The following is a 19,483-nucleotide window of genomic DNA, read 5'->3' on the forward strand; positions in this document are numbered from 1 at the left end:
GAATCACAGAATGGTTTGCATTGGAAGGGACATTAGAGATCATCTAGTTTCAACCCTGCTGCCATGGGCAAGGACATTTTCCACTAGACCAGGTTGCTCCAAGCCCCATCCAGCCTGGCCTTGAACATGTCCTGGGATGGGGCAACCACATCAGGTTGTTGTAATTATACATTAGGTTATTGTAATTATACAAACCTCTGACATAATAGCCCTCAGTGTATGAAATGGTGTTGCAAATCATCTCAAACACTGGATTTTTCAGGATAAAGCACTCTTAAGAGAAAGGGCTTTGCTCTGGCTGATTGTCCATCTTCTAAGACTTCAAATCTTGGTTGCAGTAATTCAAATGCTTGGAATTGATGTGCAACTCAGTGGATGACAGTCTGAAATTTGGGTAAATGCAAAGGCTGGACTAAATGATAACTCCCCCCCCTTTCGGCCTTAATATTTTATGAATCTGTACTTGTGGGAATGAAAAGACCTGTGCAAGTACCAGAATTGATTTAAGGATTTTGCTTTTATTTGATGGTGTGGAACTGGTCCTCTGCATGCTCACAGCTTACAGAGAAATCACAGAGGGTCTGAGCCTCCAAGGCTGCCAACGTACCTTGAATTTCTGTTCATCTCCAGGTCCGTGGATGTGGTACACTTCAGACCTTTCTTTTACAATGTTGAAATATCCATATTTTTGTCATGTTCTTTTGAAAGTGTTTCTACAGCCTGAAATTTGTCTTTGGGACAGGTCACTGTTTTCAGTTACCCAATTTGTTTCCCAGATGCTACAGGAACTCTCAAGGAATGACTGTGTTTCTGCACTAAGTATTTAAATGACAAAACATCCAGAACAAACATATCATGCAATACAAATGACACTGTGTGTCAGTGCTGATGTGGATGTAACCCTCAGTTCCAGCCTTTCTCTGCTGACTCCATTGTAATTCAGCACAATGATTGCTTCTGTAGAGATGAACCCACAGTTGTCTGGTGTTTTCAGTCATGTGCCCTTTTCAGCTTCATTTCATGTGTCACTGTGGCAGTTTTGCTCAACTTCTGTGAGAAGTTCAATAGCTGCTGGGTTCTCAATTTGCAGTCTTCTTCCCCCAAACTTTTTGCAGAGTCCAGCACTACCAGACCAGTGCTTTCCTCAATTTGTTTTCACAGAGCCTTTATTACTCTATGGACACCTGCCCCCAAAGGCCACAGTCTGAAACCTCCTGGTTAAATGGTTGTCAAGTTTCAGATTCTCCTTTGACGCAGACTGATGTGACGGAGCACAAAATTAATCCTCAGCATTGTTTCTTTTTAATTTGCAGGAGAAATTCGAAGGCTTGTTCCGTGCCTATGATGACTGTGTGACATTCCAGCTGTTCAAAAGCTTCAGGCGTGTGCGGATAAATTTTAGCAGTCCCAAATCAGCTGCTCGTGCCAGAATAGAGCTGCATGAAACACAGTTCAGAGGGAAGAAGTTAAAGTTGTATTTTGCACAGGTAATGAAATCTGGAATCTACTTCTGTCAGTGAAGAGCTTTTATAGAAATATTGTGCAGCATCACCAAATAAAAGTAATAAAGGTTTATCCCATGCCCAATCTCTCTTCTGAAAGATTACTCAAACCTCCTTATGTTGACTGAACTGTACCTGCCCTGAGGGTCGGCAGTAAATTTAAAGGGCCACTTAGGACTAAAGTTGCTTATTCAAGGCACAGAATTACATAGCTTAGAGGTGATTTACAACAGTGGGTGTTGTCTGTGGGTAACTCTCTAAACCAACCATAAAAAAAGTGCTAATGTAAAGAATCCAAATGAGTAATAATTAAAAATAAAAAGCTGGATTACTTATTTGACTGCAACCCTGAGCCACAGTCAGGCTTCCTCCTGCCTTTTGGGTTTTTTTCCTTACTGAATACATGAATTACAAATATTGAATTCTCTAGAAAGAATTCATTAAGTTCAAGTAAAAGGAAGCAGGTAGGGGAAGAACAACACTCTCACGTTGGGGGCATAGATGATTATATCTGTCTACTGGAAGTGTCAGGTGGGGGCTCAGTTCTCCTTGGACAAGGGAGAAAGAACACAGACCTTCCACAGCCTGGGTGGGTAACAGGCCCCAGCCAGCATATAGAAAGGTGAGAGAGATTGAGAGCCCAACCACCACCTCTTCTGAATGCATTTTAATGAATTGCTGTGGCCACTGTGGCATATGAGATACCCACTAGTGTCTATGAGCAATGTAAGCATGCTTGAGCAATGTAAGCATGCTTTGGGCTGCCAGATTGGCCCTTCAGAGGTCTGAGATTAAGGGCTGACTCATTTGAAGGTACCAGGCAAAACCAAGAGGCTGTTAAATTGTGATCCTTTTCATCCAAAGTACTTGGTCAAAATAGGAGCTGTTTTGAGCCTCAGCAGGAGATGAGTTCAGAAGATCTTACAGTTGGATTTACGTGTTGAGAATCCGCCTCAATCCCATTTTATATGCCTTAATCTCCTAGATCTGGCCCTGGGTTTTTTTTTTTCTGAGAGGTTTCAAAACTTGCAGTTAAGCAGATCTGAGAACCATTTCACTCTTCCTGCACAATCAAGAGGTTAATTGGAAATTTGGGATAACAAGAAAAAGAAAAATGTGCACAATAGTGATTAGTCTCCCTATCTAAGCAGATTTCCTGCAGAGCCATTCTGGCATCTGCACTGTGCTCTCCAGTACACTCAGCCTTAAGAGAGCTTATTAGTCATGTCCAGGGATGAAGATGTGGAAGCAGCACAGTGTCTGGGGCAGTGTATGGCCTGAGCCAGGCTGAAGAACAACTTCCAGACCTAGAAGTTCTGGGGAACGTGGAGTTGAGAGACCCAGACTGGCTCTTTGCAAACCCATTCCAGTATGGCAGGATTGTCAGCACCCTGATGCATTTACTGTCATGGAAATGCAGTTTATTGTTCTGGGCTCGAGGTGGTTGTAACCTTGCTCAGGTATGGCTGTAGTATAATTCACTTATGCTGAGGCTTCTTTAACATAAAAGAAAAGATCAGGAATTAAACTAGATAATTTAAGATGGAAATAAGATGAGAACATTCAGTTGCAAATTACTAAGGAACATGATAGATTTCTTTATCACTTCAACTAAAGAAATGAAATATTTAGAAACCTTTCTGAAGTTACTTATGAGGCCTTGATGCAGGAATTACTGGTTTCTTGTGTAATATCTTTTTTTATTTAGGCATTTAGGCCAGGAGATCACAACAGCATCTTTTCAGCCTCAAAGATCTCTAAACTAGCAGCTGTGGATATCAAAGCTTTGTACTTATCCTGAGAGAAGGTATACAATAGGCACAAACAGTGTAGCTTTGCTGATGTAACAGCCCTCTGCTGTGCATTTACTGCAGAGGCACCATCTGTAAGGCTGAGATGAAATTCATCTCCAGGCCTTCTCTGCTGAGACTGACGTTGAAACCCTGCCTGGGTGGTATTTGGGATTAGAAGTGTATGGTTTGAGTAATCATTCCATTTAGCCATCCTGTGCGGATGAAAAGCTGGACATGACCTGGCAATGTGCACTGGCAGCCCACAAAGCCAACTGTGTCCTGGGCTGTATAAAGGGAACAGTGACCATCAGGAAGAGGGAGGTGATTCTCTCCCTCTACTCTGCCCTCATGAGACCCACTGGAGCGCTGCATCCAGCTCTGGGGTCCTCAGCACAGGAAGGACCAGGGCTTGTTGGAGCAGGTCTGGAGGAGGTACACGAGGGTGATAACAGAGCTGGAGTACCTCTGCTATGGAGACAGGCTAAAAGAGCTGTGGTCATTCAGCCAGGAGAAGAGAAGGCTCCAGGGAGACCTTATTGTGGCCTTTCAGTACTTGAAGGTGGCCTGTGAGAAAGACGGAGACAAACCTTTTATTGCAATAGGATAAGGGGGAGTAGTTTTGAATTGAAAGAGGGCAGATTTAGACTAGATGTAAGGAGAAGGTCTTTTACAATAAGAGTGGTGAAACACTGGCACAGATTACTCAGAGAAGTTGTGGATGTCCCATCCCTGGAAACAGTCAAGGTCAGGTTGGACAGGGCTCTGAGCAAACTGATCTAGTTGTAGATGTGCCTGCTCATTGCAGGAGGGTTGGACGAGATGATCTTTAAAGGTCCGTTCCAACCCAAACCATTCTGTGATTCTACCCTGTATAAAACAATGTCTTTTGTTATGCTTTAAAGATTCAGACCTCTGAGACAGATGGAGACAAGCTTCATTTGGCACCACCACAGCCTGCAAAACAGTTTCTCATCTCGCCTCCAGCCTCCCCACCTGTAGGGTGGCAACCAATAGATGATGCAACACCTGTCATCAACTACGACCTCCTTTATGCAGTTTCCAAGCTTGGACCAGGTAAGCTTGTGGCCCTTGGGTGAAAATGCGTCAGAAAAAGAAGACAAGAAATATCAACATAGATAATAGCTGTAGAGGGAATTAGCATAAAGTCTATAAGTTACTTTAATGCTTTGGATTTAAGTTGATGGATATCAACTGGTTCTTTTCTTCAGAATGAGTTCTGCCATATGTATGTACAGAATTGAATGTTACCTGCAGCTCATGAGTGCTGTTGGGTTGAACAGCAGATCAAAGCTTGCTTACAGAATTTATTGTGCTGGGGTTTGTGCTTAGATGAGACAATTGATGGTTTAGGCGGAGGCTGGACAAATGTTTTGCCGTGAACTTGAGGAGTTCTTAAATGACATCTGCTTGGTACTGCATTCCAAGATGCAGATACCTCATCAAATGTTTAGGCATTACAGCACCTCCACTGGAGTGGAGAATGTCTCACATTAACAAATTTGTCAAGAGAGAACTACCCTTCCTCAGTCCCAGCAGGATTGCTTTGTTAGGAATGCTCATTTTCTGCTGAAAACTGCAGGCAGGTAGAATGGGATAAGTTGTAGCCTCTGTTAACATAGAACAGATGTCAATGGGTAAGGCAGACAGGCTTTCTTCTGTCTTCCCATCTTCAGCTGATGCCAGTAATTGAAGATAGCTGGGATTTTCAAGCAGTGCTTTCCCTTAGAAAATGCTCATCTGATAAAACAAAAAGTTTTCAGAGGAGAGGGTTACTTTTGATTTAATTAAGTCATCTTTACAAATGGTTTTCTTTCGAAGCTGTTAAAGCATCCTCTTCTAAAAATTTCAAAATGGAAAAGGTTCCAGTTTCAGGTCTAAGCAGTATTGTTTAGAAATTAATCTAATTTACATTCATAAACCACAAGGAAAAAATAGCTTATTAAATTATGTTCATACCAAAATAAAACACTTCAGATCCAATCTAATAACAATTGGAGGGGTGAGCTTATGAAAATTTAGCAGTTTATTTTTGAAATTCTTGTGGGATGAGAGAATTGTTTTCTCCCCAGCGGTACAGGAGATGCTGCTTGCTCGCTCTGAGAGCAACTTCCACTTGAAGACATCTTATCACTGGGGCTCTTGTGCAACTGCACCAGAGTAACCCAGAGCTGGAGTGTGTGGGGTGCAGGAAGATGTTTCATGATTCACAAGGTTTGCTGGATTATCTCCTATCTTTTTGACATGGGATCCTTCACAGTGGGAAAATAAATATCAGGAGAGCATCAGAGATTCCTGTGGTTTATTCCCCTTCAGCAGGAAAGCCCACAGAAAAAGGCAGTGAAGTGTAATGCTTCGTACTATACAGCATATTATTATTTCCAGAATTGATACTTTGCTTCTAAACTGCTGAATAAAAGAAAAACAAAAACCTTTTTTTTCTTCCTTTTGATGCAGCAATGTTATAAATGGAAACATGTAAACGAATTCCTGAGCTAGCTGGGTAATAAATCAATTCCTATTCTGGAGCAGTGGAATGTGAAATATCACTCATTGTCCCACACACTGGGACAGCTTTGCGTGAAGGTCAAATTCACCAGGATTTAAGGAGCCTGAAGGGAGCAATATGAAAAGTCGCTGTGTGCTCTCTTCTTTCTATTTTTAGCACTCGTTAGAGGGATCAATTTTAGTTAACTGCAGCGGCGGGTTTAAAATAGTGTTGCTGTTCTCAGTCTGTACATTTACTATGTTTAGAATTTCATTGAAAAACAAATCCCACTGACACTCATTTCTTGGTATCGCAGCAGTAAGACATACTGGTGGGAATCAAATAGCACTGGTAGCCGCAGCAAAGGGAGATATTTTTTCCATTCAAAAACACAATTAAGAAATGTAACTATGGCTTATCGGCTATTGAAAAACACTGGCACAGTTGTTTACAGAGCTGTGAATGTTAGAGCCTGACTTCCAGGTCTTTAACTTGCAGGGAATCTTTGCTATGTTAAATCTAGCAATTTGGTAAAATAAATATCTAAGGACCAGGAAAACTCATGTGAGCTTGTAAACAGTGAATAGTGTCTTTGTATGTCCTCGGCACAAGGTGAATTTTACTGACCTACTTCACTGGGAATGCAAGATGCACCACTTGGACACGCTCCTTTCCCATTCCATGAATACAGGTCACCTCCTGTCACAGTATGCTGCCATAATCATCATAGCCACAAAATTAGAGACCAAAACTTTCCCTGGCTGCAAAACATTGGGAGATTTGCTCCAGAGTACAATGAATATGTAGGTGAGTTAAAAGATTTACTGTGTGCCCTCCTTTTGCAAGCTCAGTTTTTGGATAGGTGTTTTTGCTGCAGCAGTGACCGACTGGCGTCTCAGGGATCTAACGGAACAGGTTTCTTCCTGCTGTACTCAAAAGGAAGCTGGTTTTTGTTCCTTTCACTTTAAATTGAGATCAGTGAGGGTGCATTTACTCTTAGGGAAGATCATGGCATATTTAATTAAGATCCTGGTTGATTGATGTATATTCTCACTTTCTGCAGATGCAGAAATTAGGCTTTAAATGAGGCATGAACGGAATGCTGTAGATCAGTCAAAGCCAGGAACTGTGACTGTGCTTGGTGCTGACCACCAGCCTATAAATTTTTCAATATATTGCAAATAAAGAAGTGTGTGGTCATTAATCAGTTTGATGGAAAATGTGCCCACTGTCAAGAGAACTTCCAGATTTGAAATGCTAGTATAGACTCAGAGGCATTGTGCTGAGCTGGGGTGGTTGGCTGGCTGTTTGCCTGGCAGGTCCAGGTTGCATCCTTGCCTGGCCTGACTTGGACCTAACCTTTTCGTACAGGAATGCTTGCAACCTACCAAGCTGTTGTGTAGTCTAGGTCCTCATGTCTTTTCCATAACATTTTATAAGGTCTTAGTTTCATCCCACTGAGGAAGACCAGAAATAATTTTATATGAGAAATGCTTGTAGGAGGAGGAAGGGGGAATCTCCAGGTCCAAACTGTATCTACATCAGAGCTGTTCCTCTCAAAGGAAAGGCAGCTGTTTGCTCTGCCAACTATTACTACAGTGATCTACAAACCATCCTCTTGGGATGAGAATATGCCCTTTCTTTTCTGGAAAGCAGTCTTACCCTCTCCCTATCCACTCCTCAACCTGCCCATATCTGTTCTCCTTTCCCCATTGCCTCTTTCAAACATGTCACCCCAATTTCTTCACAACAGATTGCCCTGTACTACCTTAGTTTCTAATTGTGCACTGCAAAATGCCTTTCTCCAGGTGCCACCCTGGGCTCCCCTTGCCAACCTCAATTTCTGCCTGCTGCCCACACGAATTCCCCTTGTCCCATGACTTTGATTCAGAGATCACTGCTCCACTGATGAGCTCTGCACTATACAATAACACACAATACAGGTCAGGGTGCTGAGCACTTTATCTGTTCCATACACTCCCCGGTGTGATTTTGCACTCTCTCAGTTGCCACTCACCTCCACAGCTTCAGGCACTGTTGGAAAACCTGTGCAGGCTGGGCACTATCTCTAGTAGTCCATATAGACAAGTCTGTACCAGTTTGGGTTCTCTCCACATTTCCCAGCCCCTCATCAGCATTCCAGCAGGCTTTGCACCTCAAGCTACACTCCAAGTCATGTAAAATACATTTTTCACATTACAAAAGCAGCATTCTGAAGTGTCACAGATGGTGGCTCTTGGGTCCACAGTAGTGGCTCTTGGGTCACAAAGGAGACCTGGCAGCTGTCTGTGCCACTTGGCTGTTGGGTCTGGGTTTCATTTTTGTCTCTGAGCAATTCAGAAGTAGCTGTTCCTGCCATGCTCTAGTTGGGCTTCTTGAGAAGCATGCATAGCTTTTGCCCCTGCTCCACCCTTTGTTTGGCTCACCTTTCTTCAGGGAAGAGGAAAACAGGAGAGAGCAGGACTCTGCCCAGGAAATGCCACACACAGGGATTTCAAACCATGTCTCGTGCAGCAAATTTTCTGTCCCCAGGTGTTTTCAAAGTCTCGTGTTTGTTCTCACTAATTCAAAGGAAATCCTAAATACTTTATATGATTCCCAGAGATGATTAAAAGGGGATGGAGGAAAAAAAAAAGGTAATAGATAGGAGGTCTGCTCTTCCTCTCCCTGCTGTTCCATGGCTGCTTCTGCCCTTCCCTCCCCTTATCAGGGGCAGGGTACAGGGGAACTGGTGGGTGGAGAAAACTTTTCCTCTGGTCAGGAGAGGAGGGTGCCCTGCTCCTGTAGCAACATCAGTTATGGGCTTCCAGGGAGCAGCTCCTCTATTTTGCACATGACACATCCATGCTGTAGAGGTATTCAGTGGGATGGGCTGTAGCTCTTCCATCATAAACATGCACCTAGACAAAGGACTGCATGTTATTTGCACCCAAGTATTTGTAACATACTTGGATGAAGGGACTATAAGTGGAAGGTATTTTTATGATGCTAATGCCACATTTAATGTGGAATGGGCAGCTCTGAACCCATTAACCTTTGCTCATGAGTCTGAATCAGGGATGAGGTAGCTACACAGTATTATTACCATTTGTTCATTATTCATTAGGTATATGAGCATCGTCCTTGCTGGACAAAAGAGCCTCATTAGACAGGAGCTGCACTATCAATGAAAGGTCACAGTATTGATTCACAAAGGGATAGAAAATCCTATGCCATTATTTTTAATTCTGAAATGCCATAAGTCATTTTTGTGCTGTTCCTGTGGTCATCTTCCTTGTGTCACTTGAGGCTGTGGGTTTGCTCATGGTTCATGTGGTCACCAAAGGTTCACCCAATGACATAAAAGTAGCTGTGCTTTTTGTTGAGTGGGGAAACTTCAAATTCTTATTGTTTTCCTTATGTGAAGCAAATGAATAGAGGAACATCAATGCTTTTTTCAGAGGTTTGTCAGAAACATTTTCTGACAAATCTGTGTGGTAGAGATGCCACAGCTTAATTCTTCCCTACTTTACATCCTGAAGGCAGGATAAATTGATAAATTTTGTGGTATTTTTCTGAGTAAATTTATATGAGTTACCATTGCTATCTCATGTGAATATTTAAACTAATTTTTAAAGGATAGAGATAGGCCAAAGATTGCTGAAGGAGAAAGACCCCTGTCCCCAGGAGTCCTTTGGCTTAGCCTCTTAGAGTTCCTCGGGTGAGTGGGACTAGTAGGAGCATGGGGCAGTGGAGGACCTGAGAACACAAAGGAGGCCACATCAGAGACAGCTGGATGAGATCACTGGACAAACGCTGGACTGGTATTAGCTACAGAAGTTGGTGACTTTTAACTATGCTGACTCGACTTGCTACTCATAGCTTGGGACAACGTAGATCTTGTAAACATGACTCAATGGCAGTGACTCAACCATTGCTTCAGTAGTTGAACTGCTGCAAATTTAACTCATTTTTTTTATTATGCTGGAGGTGTTGTTTAAGAGGAAAGAAAAAAAATGTAGAAAAAGCAGAAGGGAAGGGCTAATCTGGCTGTATCTATAGGATTTTTATTTTGTACTTACCACTTCAGTGTATTTTTGCAAAAAATAGTTACATTCTGGAACAAGATACAGCTGTACAAAAGTCCCAGAGTTACTGTTGCCCTGTTCCTAGCTCATCCATGAAAAGGTTTTGTGCCATTGGAGCCACAGTTCTGCAGGCATGAATAATCCTGAGTACAGAAGAGAGTCTGTAGCTCATTTATGTTCAGGAATAACTGTATGCCTTAAAAACCTAATTTACAAGTGCATCACATTTTGGTTTGCAAAGTGACATTAATTGCTGCTGCAGTTACCCATGCCAGAGGCATCTGAATATTTTTTTCTCGTGTCTGTACCTATTTCCACTGTTCTTTTTCAGCAGAAAGAGTCCTTCTGGGAAGGATTTGAGCAGTAAAAGAATGTGGCATTTGAACCGGGATTATTACCTTTTAAGAGGGCAGTGAATCTGATTTACTCGGCGGTGCTGGTGTAGGAGGACAAGCCCGGTGCTGCGTGTTTGTGGCACTGCAGAGCTGCCTGTCGCTGACAGTGACCAATGCAGCCCTCGGTGCTGGATGGCAGCATTGACGTCAGCCCAGAGCTGAGAAATTAGCTGAAGCCTGCAGGGAAAATGGGCAAAGAAAAACCATATAATTTCTCAATGCAGCACAACCGAGCTATTTCTCTTTTTTATATTTTAGCCTATCAGCAAGACCTGTAATGCTTTGCTCAATTTGGATTCAGAGGAAAGGTTGCCAAAAATAGAGCAGTTAAATGTCAACATTAATGGTATCACAGCAGTAAAATATTTCTCACAGCAAGATGCCTGACTTATAGCTATTATTCACTAGTTGCCTCCTATTTTTTAGGCAAAAATACATCAAGTCCTCTAGTCTCAAGCCACCCAGGCTTATTTGGACCAGGAATTTGCCAGCACAAACAGCACATGAGCACAGTAGCAGAACTGCGTGTACTAGTTCAGAGCCAAACCTGCAACCCCTTCCTCACATGAATGACTCTGCCACAAAGTAACTAACAAATAAATATCCAAATTCGTACCACGACCAAACTATAAGTGCTTTGAGGCAGGAACTGCCGTTTGCTTCCATTGTACAATACCCAGATTCACTGCTGGGTTCTGCTTGTGCCACAGCATTTAGGAGTCGCTGTGCCACAAACAGAAGTCAGCTGGGTGTCCTGGCACCTCATCTTCCTCACCTCTGAACATTTTGCAGGAAATGTTTTTTTTCTTTAAAGTCTTAAATTAATTCCTTGCAATTTAATAACCAATACCTACTTGTATCCCTTGTACAATCCAAAACACATGTAGTGCCAGCAGGCTGAATGCAGGACTGATCCCTTGTTTGCTTGTGGACTCTGGCAGGAAACCACCCAAACCATGTTCATCTTCCTTGCAGGAGTACTGAGTGGAGACTTAAATAAGGAATGTAGATAGTTACAAAATGTAATGTATTGTTTAAGCATTTAGCCTGCTAAATGCTTAAACAATTGACAAACTGTGCTCTAATCTCATCTGCAGAGACAGAATTTGTTACAGCCCCAGCTAAAGAGCTTTGAAACTCAAAATCCATCTGGAGCAGAGATGCATGTTTTTTTATTTCTGAAGAAATTAGATCAAGTGTTGAAGTCTGTCTGAGGGCAACAAGTTGCAGAATCCAGTGGACTTTAAGGGTGACTGTAGCCACCCTAAACTGAAGGAAAACAACAACAACAACAATAAAGAACAGCCCCAACCCAAAAGGTGTGATGACTTCACACCAAAGGGTTGATATGTTGAGTTCCAGTTCCTCTTCTTAACCATGAACTTCTGTGTTCTTTCTCTTCTTCCTACTTTGTGGGTTTATTGGTGCTGTCGGCACCAATATTGGTGCAAAGCACCATTATAGACAACCATTATAGACAACCAGGGTGCCTGTTTTTTATCGTGCCTTACAGACCAATGCACATTGCCCCCGGGGCAGGATCCTCAGGAGCTGTAGTGACAGCTGACAGAGCCCAGCCTTGCTGGCCCTCACCTGTATTTAGGAGCAGCACACTCTCATCTACCCTATCCAAGTGCAGGACTGTTCTGCAGTCCAGGAGTGCCATGGCCTGTGTTGCTACCCAGACTGCCAGCTTTTGATATTTTGTTTTTCTCTGCTTCCAGGAGAGAAATACGAGCTGCACGCGGGAACAGAGTCCACTCCCAGTGTGGTAGTGCACGTCTGCGACAGCGACATGGAAGAAGACGAGGACCCAAAGAATTCTCCAAAGCCAAAAATCATTCAAACTCGACGCCCTGGTCTGCCGCCGCCTGTATCTAACTGAGCCTCTCCGGCAGAAGCAGCACTTCTCTCCTCCAGCACAGCTCTTGGTTTTTGTTTGCTTTGTTCTGTTCAAAGGCAGCCATTGCCTTCTGAGTACCGGGACATTAAGGTCATTGAAACCCCTTCACAGTAATCAAGCCTATGTAACAAAAGGGCTAGGAAAAAGATCTTTGTACATGTAACCATATCACACCAACTAATAGATCTAGCTGGAAAGGGCAAAACGAGGCTGAAGAAACAAGGGAGGGTTTCAGTCTGAGGATCTTTTCACAGCTATAATTTGCATGCTGAAACACCACTACCAGAGAGATCGTTCAAGGTGGAAATTAGGCTGATATCAGGCTTGATATTCAAACTCCCAGGATACTTGCTACTGCCTTTCATCAAGCAGCCTGCTCCTCTGCCCTCCTCACTTCCCAGCAGAGAGTTTTTTTCCCTTTTTCTTTTATTTTTTTTTTAAATGGGGGTATGTGTGTTGTTTTTAATCTACTAGCAGCTTGGTCCCAAATCTTCGTTCGCGAAGCCTAGCCATGATGAGCAGCTTGGTGGCCTTTTCATCCCCTGGAATTTTCTGTAAGGAACACTATCTTTGCAATATTTTTAGAAACAGCAGAAAGCCACCCTCTTCCACCAGCAGCTGTAGAGAACACTGGTCTGTCATTGTGGCAGGGATGTGAGACAGAGCTCTCTGGGCTCAGGGGAGAGGCAGCAGCTTCCTGGAGGGTCTGGTGTCTGTCAGTCCTTCTCTCTGAGGAGGAGGGAGACAGAATATCAACAGGGATTGTGGGTTTATCTTCCATCAAGGTATGAGTGGTACTTCTCTCTGAGTCTGAGGAAGAGAAGCTGACTGACTGCTCATTTAAGATGGGATTCCTTGCTCTCTGTCATAGCTGTAAGTTCCAGTAATGATACAGGCTGAATGCTTTCCTAGTGGTGTGGTGAATAGCTGTCAGTAATTACGTGTACATCTCTAATATTCAGCCCTTTTCCCTTCCCACTTCCTGTGCTTCAAAGCCCTTTTTGAGCTGTATGCAGTTTGGGTTTGTGGAGGTGAGGAGAGGTTAGTTGGAGTTCTTTTGTTGGTTTTTTTTTTCTTCTCTTTTTTTAGGCCAAAGAAAACAGGACCATAATTACACACTTGAAATTAGACTGCATGCAACTGAATCCCCTTTTTTCACTCTGTCCTGCATGTTTCTTTCACTTGCAATATATACTGGGTTACAAAAACTGTTCTGTGTTTGCATCATGGCTGACAGCAGACAGATCCCGGATTCCCTGTCTGGCAGATCTTCCATGATGATTTATTTTTTTAATGCGTACTTGTCATTTTGAGAACATATTTTCTAGACATTTGAGCTCAGATTTTGCATATATTTAAGCATGCGCTTAATTTATGCACATGAGTAGTTCCACTGAAATTAATACTGCAGATGTCTAAGGTACAGTGGGATTTTTAAGCTAATTAGCTGCAGCTGTACTCCCCAAGGTGACTCTGAAATGGCACAGTGAGATTCCACAGTTTAAAATCCTTTGCAGGTTAAAATAAGTAAATATATCTTGGAAGTTCACTCTAGGATCTGAAAAGTCAGCTTAGGTTCTGTAATCAGGATTTTTTTGTCATAAAACCTAATGATCTGGTTTCTGAGGGAGGGTTCCATCGCGCCCTTAATTAGCAGCAAGGCTACAAAGCTTCAGCAGGGTCAAGTTCCCTTTGCTGTGGTCTTGGCCTCTGTGGCACTTCCAGGACAACAAGAGTGTTGCTCTGTCAGTGAGGACAGGAGATGGCATTCCCAATGTGCATGGTGAGGATGTTCTGAGAATGAGAACTTGTCATTCTCATATAGTTCATTCTCTGACCACCACAGCCCCCTGATATTCCTGATGAGATGCAGTGCTTTACTTAGCATATATCTATAATGTGATACTTGTTACTGCATTATGGACATCGTGGTGTGTGTGTTACATTCACAGAAGCACATTAACTACAGCAGAGACTGAACGGAAAATGGGGCTTTAATATCCTCATGATGCCTGTGTAAAGTTTTCTTAAAGTAACTCCTTAGAGGTTTCACTTCAATTATTTTTTCAGTGATGTATTTAGAATTGGTTCAAGAAAACAAATTGTCACTCACAGCCCTGAGACTGTACCCTGATGTTCTTGTTGAAAAAACCATCATAGGCCGCACAAGGTATTTCAGGAGTAACACCACTGGCTTTTTTGAGAACATACAGAATGCTGAGGTACTTGGGGTTTAGGCCAGTATAAACAGGGACAGTAAGATTTAAACACGTAAGTGACCAGAGATCATCACCAATCAAAGTGATACTCTGGGTTTTTTTATAGGCAAGACTGTTGGAGGCTGAATCTTGTCCTTGTATCCATGCTCTCAAACTTTGAAGAGACCTGGTTCTGAACACAAGGACTTTGGCCTCAAATGACGTAAAACTATACTGCAGATTAAATCACTGGACCTTAAATGTTCTTTCCTCAAAGTGCATTTTCAGACAGATTTAAAATGAGGCCCTGTTTGCTGACTACTCTGGGCTGTGTAAGGCTGTGTAGTGCTACCCAGGAGGCACTGGGACACGGCTCATTGCTTAAAGCACAGAAATAGAAACACAACTGCAAACGGGAAAATTCAAAGCAGCCTGTTGTAACTATGGTCAAAGGTTATATATCACCTGTATATGATAAAATAATGGTCATCAGAAGGAAAATGTTTCAGGTGTTATGAAATAATGTCCTTATCATCAAAGTCACAGCATTTGGGACTCTTGAGAGAAACTGGTATTTTGCTAAGGGCTAGGTTTTGCCTGGTATGGAAGGAAGGCTTCTTTCAAAAAATGCTGACCATCTGGAAGGGGAACTGTCCTATTTAATTCAGTAAATCAGAGGCAAAGCCCCTACTTTCCCAGTGGGAATCTGCTTTTCTGTAGCATCTCTGAGCTCAGTTGCTCTGACTTGCACTTCTCACAGGTGTCAGTAAATTCTCCTATGTCTTAACCCTGGAAGAACGTTACATTACAGCTCCTGAGGCACAGTGACACAGCTGACATCCTTTTAATTTCCTTCCCAAAGCAGGAGCCAGTGGGAGCAGCTGGCGGCAATGCCCTGAGGCCTCTGTTGGGTGGACAGCGCTCCTGCTGCTCCTTGGAAATTAAAAGAAGGAAATCAGGGGAGTACAGTTGCTGTTTCTGCTGCCTGCTTGTCCTTTCTGACCTCTGCAGATACGAAATTGAAATTTTAATTACTTCCTCAGTACAGGTTAAAGCATGAAAACATTTCCAGTGCATGGAAAAGGGGTATTTTGGAATCTCCTCTTTTGAAAGAGAACAACAAAGAATTTCTGTGGCCTTGATTTTTGAAATTAAGACAAGGTAGTACAAACCCCCATTCCTAACATAAGCAGGCACACTCCAGTACACTTCGTTTTTGGCAGGAAAACACGGCAAGATCATCCCTTCCTCTACTATAACAAGACACCAGACATAGTTACTGTAAAGTGCTTTATATTATAAAAATTCTCCCCATGGATAAACTGTGTAGCATTTATTTGATCCTAAATTGGGTGAGAGGGGTGGGTTAGTTATATTTTGGTCTTTTCCCCCCTCCCTCCCATTCAGCAACACCGAAAAAGCTTTTTGCAAAAAGACAGACTGTCGTTTGTACCGAGGAATGGACCGAACCACCTCACAAGATGTGATTCCAGTGGTTTGTCTGAGCACTGCCACAGATGCCATGAGCGTTTCCATTGCATTGTACATACTTTTGAAATATTCTATTTAGTCATATTTTATAGGACTATTAAAAAGCTACTGCCTAATTAATCACTTTTACACTTGTGTAATTCAGAGCTTAGTTTAAAATAATAAATATGGCAAACAGTATTTTTGTGTTCTGCTTGCATTGGCGTTTGGAAAAGCAACATTTAAAGAGTTAAACTATATCAGTAAACTGAGTAGTGTGGTGTATACCTCTGGTAGAACTGAAAATGCTTAAATGTGTGACATAGGCCAAACTCCGTTTCAGTAGAAATTAGAGAAAAAGGAGTTGGCAGGATATCCCATGTTCCATTTTAAGCTGCTGCAGTTTCAGAGTCATGTGAACTTGCTCTGGTTTGCTGTGGATTTGGCTCAATGTACACAAGAAGAACTGTAGCACAGTCCCTGGTGAACAAAAGCACGTCCCTGACCTGATGTCGTTCTCACCATGCTTTTATAGTCATGGGTGATGCAGTGGGCATGAGTGCTTGGACAAGGAACATGGCATTCAGCTGCCAGCCAGGCTGGGGAAAGTTCTAATAACATTTGTTGTTATAAAAATTCAAATTAATTGTTCGTTGTCTCTTGCATCAGTTTGTACTGGATCTTGCAAAGGACTGGAAACTGGGAGATGAGTTTGCTGATAACTGTCCTGTGAAATTCTTATATTGGATTTGGAAAAAAATTTTTTTTCTGTGTGCCTGGCATAAAAGACTTAGTTTCTCAAAAGATGATTGTTCATGATTACAAAAATTAGATCTGCTCAAGAAATCTTGCTGGAGATGTAAACTATGAGCTCTTTGACTCCTTTGGAAAACACAGGCCTTAACCACTGTGTTTTATTAGAAAAAGCAGTAATAGTGAACTTCTTCTGGAGTACTTTAGAGGTGAAATGTAGGAGGCCTGGTTTATTCTTCACTTGGAGCACCACACGAGCTTTCCCTACTACAGTGAGATTCTCCATCCAACCCAACTGAAATGCTCTGTTACTGACATGCCAGTTGTGGCTCTTCCATGGTACTTGGCACTGGATGCAGCACTGGGAAATGAGCTTCAGAGCTTCAGCTGTGAGTGGCAGAGAGCTGTGTGTCCCAAAGGATCGGAGGCTGATTATGCTTTCAGATGCTCTAAAGAACCTTTACTGAATTTATTATTGGTCCTCCTTTAGTGGCAAACATTTTACCACTAAAATTTTAGCTGCTTCAGGCTTTCTCTCACATACCAGTATGAATTTAAGACCTTTGCATTTCCTTGCTTCCTCTCTGCCTAAGAAATTACATTTAGTTCTGTTTTACCAAAAATCAAAACCAGGTATGGACTGAAGTCCCAGCTAGACCCTCATTTATACTTGCCCTCACACAAAGCTCTTGAATAATTTGTTACGCTAGCAAAAAAAAAAAAAAAACAAAACCAAAAAAACCCCAAACCCACAAAAAATCCAAACATGGCTTTTCCTGGTTTAGCCCATCTTCTAGGGGAGCACAGCAGCTTTCAATATTCCAGCCTCCTCTTAAAAGGAGATGTTTTTCTAATATGAGCTGTGCTCTTTTTCTAAGTACATGTAAACTGCAACATTCAGGGGTAAAATGACCGGGAGGAAATGTTGTAAAAGCTCTTTCCCACAGGTCTGTTTGAACTGTGGAGTATATTTGCTTTGGCTTGGAGGGGAGGGAAGCTGGCACTGTTAGAGGCAGAACAGCAGCAGCACTCCCATAGGATGGGCAAGAACCTCGAATGCCTCCACTGCAGAGATGCTCAGAAAACTTTAAAAACCACACCAGCCTGAATTCTCTCTCCTCTTCTGTCAGTTTGTTCAGTCACTACACAGAGGTTCTGAGGCTGCAGCAAGAGTCATCTTAATACAGGAGTATGTCCTGGTGCAGCAAAAGCCTAGATGGGGGTTGTTTGTTAGTGAGATTCTTACTGGAGTCAGGCGGGGAAAGCTGTGAAGTGTGAGTAGTCTCAAACGAAAAATAAAGCTATTCAGAACCTTAAGACAGACTTCAAGATTCAGATCCACGTAACTGAGAGCTGTATTAAGGGCCCATTTGGGTCAGGGGTTTCCTCACATCAGTAAGAGTATCCAGCAAGAAGGATTAAACTTCTCTATTATTCTCACCAGAAAATCAGCCAAATTATTGTAACTGATCGTTTATCTAGTGCGAGAAAGTTGTGTCTACATTAGTGTCACACAGATGTGTTCTCTTCACTGTTGGGTTAATGAAGGTAAATGTTTTGAATCCATTTTAGAGCAGAGTTCTTGTTCAGAAACTTCTGAAAGAAATGCCATCTGTAACGACTGACGGATCCTTAAGTGTCAGTTTGGCAAGTTGTCCTAATGTGGGTAGCTGCAGAAATATTTCGTGTATGTTGTTGTAGATTTAAAAGCATTACTCATGGTTTCATTCGAGTGTCTGCACTTCTGACACGGATGTGACATATCTGTATATATTATAAATCAATACTATTTTTAACCACATATTTTGTACAAATATTCACATTAGCTCTGTACTTCAATGAAAATCTACTATGGTATTAAACATTTTGGTGGAATTAGCAAACTCCTTGCCTGTGCTTTGTTTTCATTTTATAATGGTGTTAAGCAGCTGAGCCCTTTCTGGCATCCAAGACAAATATTATCACTTCCAGCTATTTAGAGCAGTTCCTTAAATCCAGGTACACCTGTACCCTCTAGTGACTGATCCCAGCCACTGCAGAGGCAGCTCCCCACACGTCCAGATCTGAGTGAGAAGCCAAAATCAAATCCGAAACAACAGTAAATGTGAGCACAATTTTTCCTAGCTAGTGAAAGTAACACTGTGGTACAGCACATTGCTGTTGAGGGACACCCAACTTGAGATTTCAGTACACACAGGTGGAGTTCTTTAATTACTTTTATTTTTACAGCTTTCTCCAAAGCTTTTGGTACAGGTCACGACGGGGAATCGGATCATGAATTTTGTCCTATACATGTGGTCCAGCTCAGTTTCCAACTGTACAACAGCCTACTACCACAGCAGCAACGTACACCTCTAGTCTTGTTCTGGTCTCAGGCTCACATGTGTAACAGAACCCTAATGAAGGAGGAAAAAAAGAGACATTAAGAAAACAACTAAAAGAACTAAAAGAGCAGGGTGAGGGGGAGGAAGGTATCACATATACCTGTATGTATATATACACACACATACATACATATCTACCAGATAGGCATGCCAGCTATAAAGTGATTAATAAGGTGCATGTACCCATGCATCATTAAGAGGATACTGGTTTTGTACACTGCCGTGAAGTGGGGTGGGGTTTGTGTTCATACAGGGCGTAGGCTGTGGACCCATACATGGCACAGATCCTCAACTAGGAAAGGTGGGAATGGGAAACCCAGTTTGGATTTTTATCACATTCAGCAGTTCAATTTGTCGTGAGATGAAGAGGGATAAACTCATTTTGCTCTTCATTCCAGGGCATGGCTGTGGGTCTGAACACCAGAATGCGGGAAAAAAGTATCTGGCAGGGAAAAAATGCTCATAACCCATCTAGCCCTGCCTGGGCCCTGTTTCTATATAATTTCTATTTA

The 19,483-nt window shown here is 42.4% G+C and overlaps 1 protein-coding gene across 3 annotated transcripts in view; it reads left to right on the forward strand.

The window, feature by feature from the left end:
• The window catches only part of RCAN2 (regulator of calcineurin 2), an 87,324-nt gene extending 68,854 nt beyond the window's left edge, over nt 1-18,470 (forward strand). For all 3 annotated transcript variants that reach the window (XM_017813101.1, XM_017813102.1, XM_017813104.1), the window contains 3 exons: nt 1,314-1,487; nt 4,198-4,369; nt 11,988-18,470. In XM_017813101.1, the coding sequence (XP_017668590.1) occupies nt 1,314-1,487; nt 4,198-4,369; nt 11,988-12,148 (507 nt within the window). In that variant the 3' untranslated portion in view covers nt 12,149-18,470. The remainder of the gene's footprint in view (nt 1-1,313; nt 1,488-4,197; nt 4,370-11,987) is intronic.
• The last annotated feature ends 1,013 nt before the right edge of the window (nt 18,471-19,483 follow it).

This window comes from Lepidothrix coronata, unplaced genomic scaffold (genome assembly GCF_001604755.1).
Source record: "Lepidothrix coronata isolate B3197 unplaced genomic scaffold, Lepidothrix_coronata-1.0 Scaffold39, whole genome shotgun sequence".
Taxonomy (NCBI): domain Eukaryota; kingdom Metazoa; phylum Chordata; class Aves; order Passeriformes; family Pipridae; genus Lepidothrix; species Lepidothrix coronata.